An 8,042-nucleotide genomic window follows, 5' to 3' on the forward strand; every position below is an offset into this window, starting at 1 on the left:
CTCATAAAAATGGCTGGCCAAAAGAAAATAGCAAAGAGCTGAGTGACGTCAATTTCATTCCTTCTGCAGGCAGCAGGTTATCGTATACACTTGAACATGGCACAGTAAAGTATAGAATCTCAAACATCTCCAGACTATGTAAAATTGCACCTGTCTGGTGCGTGCTCAGTATAAGACACTGACATCATCCTCCATTCAACAACAACAAAAAAATCGTTTTTCTTTGTTGTTTTTTTTTTTAATAAGGCAATAAAACTTAAAAATGCATTATACTGACATGTACATATATGTCATTTTTTTGAGATTTCCATCACATTTTAATTTCCATTATTGAACTGTGTTACCAGACATGCAAATAAGTACACATAGCATTATAGCACACTACTTATTTTCAATTCTAAAGCAAATTAATATGGACAATAATTTGTTTAACACTTGAATAAAAAATAAATAAATTTCGAGATTTTCAAATCATTTTGGGAGGGGGTGGGAGATAAATAGTGGAGACGTAGAGTATGTTCATCAGCTCTCAGATTCCATTATGACAAAATAAAATGCTTATCATCTCCAAACATCCAATCCAAATCTGCTCTAATCCGAGCTCTCATGCGTTGAAGGTGAAACAGACATTACCTTCTGTCCCACCAAAGTCATTTGCACTGGGGAGAAGAAAAAAAAACAAACAAAACATACAAATATAAGAATAAATAAAAATGAACAGCTTCTCAAAATGCTTCATTAATTGACCCAAACGGGCCATGCAGACCAAAGTTTTCATTTCATAGAATAGAACTTGCCAGTTATTATTTTGTTTGCTTTTAAAGGGTTAAACAGGGCTTGTGACACAAATAGGTCATATCAGCACCGTGATACATTTAGGTCATATCAGCACCAGTAAAAAGGAAGAAAACAGGAAAGTAAAGTAAAAAAAATTATAGAATTTCAATTAAAGCACTCAAGAAAAAGTAAGACAAAAAGGATATGGCTCAAATGGGGAACAGATGTAGATTCCAAGAGCAGACCATCAATGTACTTAGTTTGAGATCACCTAAAGGTCCCACCTGCAGGGCAGCAGCCTCTTATGGTTTTCGCACTACTATGTTATGACGATCGACCCAATCAGCAAAGTCCGGTCCGCATTCATGCACCGTCGCAAACCCGTCGGGTAGCATCATCACAACACACCGTTCGACTAGATGCTCTGCCGTCTCAGGTTCTTGCCCACAGTGGGTACATGTTGGACAGGTACCTACAGGGCGAAGTGGCTAAGGCATTGAACCGTGATCCGTAAGGTCCCGGGTTACCCTGCTTCAGGCACTTTTGTTTTTTGTCCTGTGGGCAAGTTTACTAACCCCCAATTAGCTCACTAGGACAACATGGGTGATTCCTGTTGACATCAGACATCCTGTTTGATGGATTATCTATATTCCTTCATAGAATGCCTTGGCGACTGTATCTTATGGTGCCATGGCGGAAGGGTGGAATATTTTTTTTTAATGTATAGGTCTCATCAAGACACCAGCACAGGATTCCACTAAGAGGAATACATATGTTCAAAACAAGGAATACAACTATCATTACATTACAGTTACAATAGAAAAAAAATAGCATCTCCCAAAACAAACACTACATATTTGACTGTTTCCCCCTCAGCCAAGGACCCCGGCATGGGCCATAACAAAACCAAGTAATCCCATTCCAAAACAAAGACAGAGAGCAACTCAGAAAACAGATATAGAGGGATAGAAGACATAGCAAATGACTCACCTGACCACCATGGGTGGTCAAAAGACCCCATTCAGAACTTGCCAGATAGGTGTCTTTTTGTACAAGCTCTCATACAATATTCACCACTTCGTTACTAAGTATTTGTGGATCAAACATAAATGGTTGATATCAAAAAAGGCAACAACAACAACAACAACAAAATGAAAAAAAGAAAAGCAACAACAAACAATCCCAGCTATGACAACAACAACAACAAAAAAAAGACTTACCCATGAAATTTTTGAACACTTTGGGTTTACTCTTCCAGCAGACACCTAAGAGGTACACGGGGACCCCCGAGCACACAATGAGAATACCCATGCCCGTCTCTCTAGGGGCTGCGACCAGCGGCACAATGAGTAGAAATACCACGGTGATGAGGAAGAGGATGGGGATGATGAGAGGGAACTGGGGATGAAGCAAACAACAGATATATTAAGTAAAAGACAAGAGAGAAGAAAACAGCTTTAAAAAAATAACAAAATACCAAATACTGAATGTTTCGGCTCAAAACCCTTCTTCAACCAACAACAAAGAATTATGAAAACAAATGCATTGGTAAAAAAACAAAATTTGCTTTTTAGCCTCAATCATGACTTTTTTAAAAATTCATATAAAATTGATCCTCCTTCATAGGGGAGTAGGAGGTCAGATAGCTCGGTTGGTAGAGCACTCGCTTCGCATGCAAAAAGACCAAGATCAATCCCAGGTGAGGTCGCGATTTTTTTTTTTTTTTTGTCCACCCAGTAGTGATTGGGTAGCTGAGTCTGTGGGATCTTGTGGAAAGTACTTTGCTGGATTACTTATCATAGGGGATTTTGTAGATCATAATAAGGGGGGCAAGTGGCAGAGTGGTTAAGGCATTGCACTGTGACCCAGAAGGACCCGGGTTCGAGCCCCGCTTCAGGCACTTTCGTTTTTTCCTTGAGAAAGATTATTAACCCCCCAATTTGCTCACTTGGACAACATAGGTGATTCCTGTTGACATCAGACATCTTGTTTGATGAGTTATCTATATTCCTTTCTGGAATGCCTAGGCGCGATATCTTATGAATGATGTCGTGGCAAAAAAAGCATAATTATTTTTTTAAAATAAGGAATATGGGAGAGAAAAAGTTTACTACCACATAAATAAAATGCAGACACATATCTACAGATAGATTATATTGTAAAAATATTGTCTGTGTTACCTTGATGGGCCTCTTGATGTCAGGTCTTGTGCATCTAAGATAGACCATTCCGAGGATAGCCGTCCCCACAGACAACCATTGGACAAAGCTGAGGTAGTTGATGAGGGAGTAGACGTCGGCGGATACCAGCATCAACAGTGACAACATACCCTAAAATAGATTAGAAAATGAATTGATGAGAGATGCGGCATAAATGCCAACAGCATCTAATAGTTACACTAAAAAAAATAAAGAAACTTGAGCTTTTGGACAGTGCAATATCCACTAAATGTGCTAAAAGTGCTTTGCAAGGGGACCCAGCCAACAACAACAATACTTGATATGCAGAATGAGACATGACACCTGTTAAGGCACTATTACACAGTGTTGCCAATTCAGGAGGTAAAAATTTACTGAACTTTTATGCAAAGACATTGCCAGATCCCTCTCTGAGTGCTCTGCCCTCTTAAGGAAAAAGACAGTATGTGGCCTCTTATTACTAATAAACATACAGTCTTTTTCCTTAATACGGCACTGCTGAACTCCAGTATAAAGACATTATGTATTTACTTTTTTTTTTTTTTTTTTTCAGTTAGTATGTGATTGGAAAATATACTGAGGGTTTATAACATACTTCTTCTTCTTCTTCAAGTATCAAGTCTGTGCCAGACATCGGTGATCATTGTATGCCACTCATTTCTCTGATCAGATAACCTCAGAAAACTAACATTACTCTTCTCTTTCTTAGTAAAACATACTAAATTCCGTAATTATATGGAAAATTGGCAACCTTGATTACATTTTTGTTTCTCTTTAAACAAAAGCAGACGGATACTCGTTTTGCACTTTAATCTGGTCAGAGAATTTGAGTTATGAGTCTTTTCAAGGGACTCAACTTTTGCCAGATCTAACAGACCCAGTTACCCATTCACTGCTGGGAAGACAAGGGGATCAGAAAAAAATCTGGACTGCACCCTTTTTCGACCTCAGTCCCTTTGCGTGTGGAGCGAGTGCTCTACCAACTGAGCTATCGGGACCCCCCAGGGATAATAAGATATGAAGATAATGTTTCGTTAAATCTTAGCAAAGGCAAGACTTAAAGAAAACTCCATCCTTTTAAAAAAGTAGACAACAGTTTGAGTATGGGTAAACTATTTATGATGTGTTGAAAATTTACCCTGAATCAGGGACCATCATAGATGCCACTCAATGCTTAGGACTTACCGTGAACAAGATGGCGGGTAAAGGTGTGTATCTCACATGGCTAACCATGCCCATCAGACCGGGTAAATGACCTTCTCTGGCACCCACATAACACAATCTGAAATCAATAAGTATGAAAACTATGGAAATTATTCTTTATCTTCTTTCCCTTATATATAGGATTATTTCCCCTAAAATATCTCATTCGGTCTATAATCTTATCATATTTAAACTTCAAATTCTCACAACTCTAAGAAAATTCTTGTCCCAATTGATGCTTTAAATTAAAGTTTATGATTCAATTTATTTCATGGATGGAAAATTTCAAAAAAGTAGAAAAATGCACTTAACGAGTTTTGGAAAACCAGCCTTCAATTACATACAAGCTATTTTATCATAAGGCAACTTTTTTTAAAAATTATTGTTAAGCACATTTAAGACTTGGTATTTACTGTAATTAGTACTAATGTATATTCAATTTTCTTTCTTTTTTTAAAAAAATGTTTCCATCTTCTATCTTTATGACTGCGTGGCTCAGCGGTACGGTCTTTGCTTCGTACCTGAAAGGTACCGAGTTCGACTACCCGCCGCATTGTGTGGCCTTGAGCAAGTCACCTAGCCTTAGCTCAATTTGCGGCGCTGCACTGTGGCTGACGCCTGGGTTATTCCAGTCTTCCCTTGGAATAGATCTTAAAGAAAAATTTCCCCTAAGGGATGAATAAAGGGAATTTTTATTTTTTTTATACAAACTGCGTACCTGCCAGATGTGAAAAGCAATCCATTGACACCACCAAATGTGGACAAAGCAACAAAGATTGGCACTAAAAATGCACCTTGTTTATAAATATTGTCACCAAAAGTCTGAAAAGAGAAGAAAAAAAGAGGGGGTGGGGGAAAGCAAACGTAAAGGTAAGTATAAGAAAGTGATAGGAAATCAGTCAACAAAATCACTCGTAGTTACGGTCCACAACTTGATAACACCAAAGGAAAAAAAAACAAACTGAGCAGAACACATTACGAACAAATGCTTGAAAATTTGAAATTTAACATATAAATCATCAACAACAAAAACAACAATAACAAAAGCAATAACAAAAACAATATTAACAACAAACTACTAAGACAACAAGAGCAACAACAAAAACAACAGCAACAAAAACAAAAACATCAACAGCTACTACAACAACTACGCAACAACAACAACCTCAACAACAACAAAAAACACACAAATAACCAGCCAAAACAACAACTTTGACAATAACAAAAACAACAGCAACAACAACCATCACTAGAGGTAGTGGAGCATTGACCTATCTGACAAAACAAAGATCCATTCTAATCCCAACTTAAATATCATGACTTCCAAAATCAGACTATGATTATGATTTTAAATACTTTACCATAATCTTTCTTTTTTTTTTTTTCAATTTTATGAATTCACAATTTACGTCATGTTATAAAATTTATACTAATCTACGTCATATTTTATAATATATACTAATTTCTTATGAAACCATAAATCTTCATTTTAACTACTTAATCACAATCCTCTTCATGCATCATTGTATGAAGGCTGTAGCACAGACATAACTTTGCATATTATATATATATGAGCCAAGGTCAAAAGGTGCCAATTTTTTTTCTCAAAATAAAAGTGACATAATAGTCCATTCATGTTTCTATATGTGTAGCAAAAACCCTGTACTTCATGAATCAAAGGCCCTTTAGATAACTTTAAGGTCTAACGCAGCATAATATCGTCAACAATACCTATAGGTTGCTGGTGTCACCTGTGACCGGTGACACCAAAATGAGACAAAAAACTTAATAACCAAATGATTTTTGTTGAGTATCAAACTTTATTTAGTAAGTTTTAGACAAAAAGACACAATCAACAACAATCATAGTACAATAATATTACCAACTATTGGAGAAAATGTTGCTTTTTTGGTGTCATCGGTCACAAGCAACATAGAATGCAAATATATTATTTCATAAAAATGTTTTGTACATTAACAACAACAACAATATTGCATATGCTTATTACCTGCAATGTTCAGAAACTTTTGGAATAAAATGTTGGGAAATAATGTGACCAAAGCATATCTTTTTTAGCGACATTGTGTCACTTGTGACATTAGACCGATGACACCATTACTTATGTCACAAGCAATACCAAATTGCAATTTCGACATCATTAATTTCAGTCAAACCAGTGTAATAACCACAGTTAAATATGGAATTTAATAATATTTCAGAAACCAAAGACTTCAAAAATAAAAATATACATGGAAATTAGAGCATCTGAATGTGACGTGACATAAGACCGGTGACACCATTACTTATGTCACAAGCAACACCAAATCACACTTTCTTCCATAATATATCATTATTTTCAGTCAAAAAAGCACAATAACCTACTCTAAAATGAAATTCAATATTATTTTAAGAAACTAAATACTTCTAAATTGGATATATACTTAGAAATTAGTAATACCATTGTTGCTATTACTTTGGTCAAAATCGGCACTAGAACGCAATTTTGCCTCAATAAATCAAGAATAGCAACTAAACACATGTAATATAGCCTGTTAAAATGTAATTTAATGACATTTCAAGCTTTGAAGAACATGAAAACAGAAATACATTAGAAACTTCAAACTTAAGTGTCACCTGTGACATTTTAAGCCAATGACACCAATGGTCACAAAAAGTACCAGACGTCACACAAACACTGGATAAATATCAGCCATGGTAATGAATTCATGTAACCATACCGTAACATCCGTCCTACTGCTCAAATCTGCTAGTTTGTAGTAATTTAGTGTGTTAATTTAAAGCTTTTGATAGAGTACGCCACGAAGAAATACTAAAACAACTGCACTCCATTGGCGCTGATGAGAAAGACCTCAGACTCATGCAAACATTATACTACACCCAGCAGGCATCTATCAAAATCGGAAACTCTACAGGAAATTCCATTCCTATTAAGAAAGGAGTCCGTCAAGGGTGTGTTGCCTCACCAGATCTGTTTAATCTATACCAAGAAACAATCATGAGGGGCATAAATAATATGGAGGGAATAAAAGTAGGAGGTCACAACATAAATAATATAAGATACGCAGACGATACGGTACTCATTGCAACATCAGAAATCCAACTTCAAAAGATTGTTGACAAAGTGGTAGTAGATAGTGAAGCCAAGGGAATGGAAGTGAATATCACCAAAACGGAATGCATGGTAATACAGAAAAACCCCGAAAACAACAACACCTGCAATATAACGATTCACGGCGAGCAACTTACCAACGTAGAAAGTTTTAAATACCTAGGTTCAATAGTGACAACAGATGGAAGATGTAACCGAGACATACGAGCAAGAATAACTCAAGCCAAACAGGCCTTCATGGACCTGGGAAACATTTTGAAAAACAAACAGATGTCGTTCGGGATTAGATTCCGAGTCTTGAAGTGCTACGTGTGGCCAATCTTGTTATACGGATGCGAAAGCTGGACTACAAATGCAGAAACACAAAAGAACATTGAAGCTTTTGAAATGTGGTGCTTGAGAAGGATGCAGAGAATATCGTATACTGCACACAAAACGAACGAAGAAGTGCTAAAACAAACATACCAACAAAGGAAACTAATGCCCTTAATAGTGGATCGACAACTATCCTTTTTCGGACACATAGTAAGGAAAGATAAGAATGAATACCTGGCAAGTTGTGGAAAAATACCTGGTAAACGCGCCTGGGGGAGACAAAAAACACTCATAGACCAACTGAAGGGCTTCACCAACCTAACAATCCAAGAGCTGTTTGAAAAAACAAGAGACAGGGAGGAATGGAGAGAGATAATTCATGCAGTATCCGAAGCCTGGACCAGGCATGGAACCTAGAA

The 8,042-nt window shown here is 36.7% G+C and overlaps 1 protein-coding gene across 1 annotated transcript in view; it reads right to left on the reverse strand.

Annotated features, from left to right (window-relative positions):
- Positions 1 to 464: 464 nt before the first annotated feature.
- LOC144976850 (large neutral amino acids transporter small subunit 1-like) overlaps positions 465 to 8,042 on the reverse strand; it is a 50,467-nt gene continuing 42,889 nt past the window's right edge. The window contains exons 8-12 of the mRNA XM_078921361.1: positions 4,897 to 5,000; positions 4,161 to 4,257; positions 2,958 to 3,107; positions 1,998 to 2,175; positions 465 to 659 (exon numbers count right to left, since the gene is read on the reverse strand). Of these exons, the coding sequence (XP_078777487.1) occupies positions 592 to 659; positions 1,998 to 2,175; positions 2,958 to 3,107; positions 4,161 to 4,257; positions 4,897 to 5,000 (597 nt within the window). The 3' untranslated portion in view covers positions 465 to 591. The remainder of the gene's footprint in view (positions 660 to 1,997; positions 2,176 to 2,957; positions 3,108 to 4,160; positions 4,258 to 4,896; positions 5,001 to 8,042) is intronic.

This window comes from Berghia stephanieae, chromosome 7 (assembly GCF_034508935.2).
Source record: "Berghia stephanieae isolate SIO BIC M18660-M18661 chromosome 7, UCSD_Bste_1.3, whole genome shotgun sequence".
NCBI classification, from domain to species: Eukaryota; Metazoa; Mollusca; class Gastropoda; order Nudibranchia; family Aeolidiidae; genus Berghia; species Berghia stephanieae.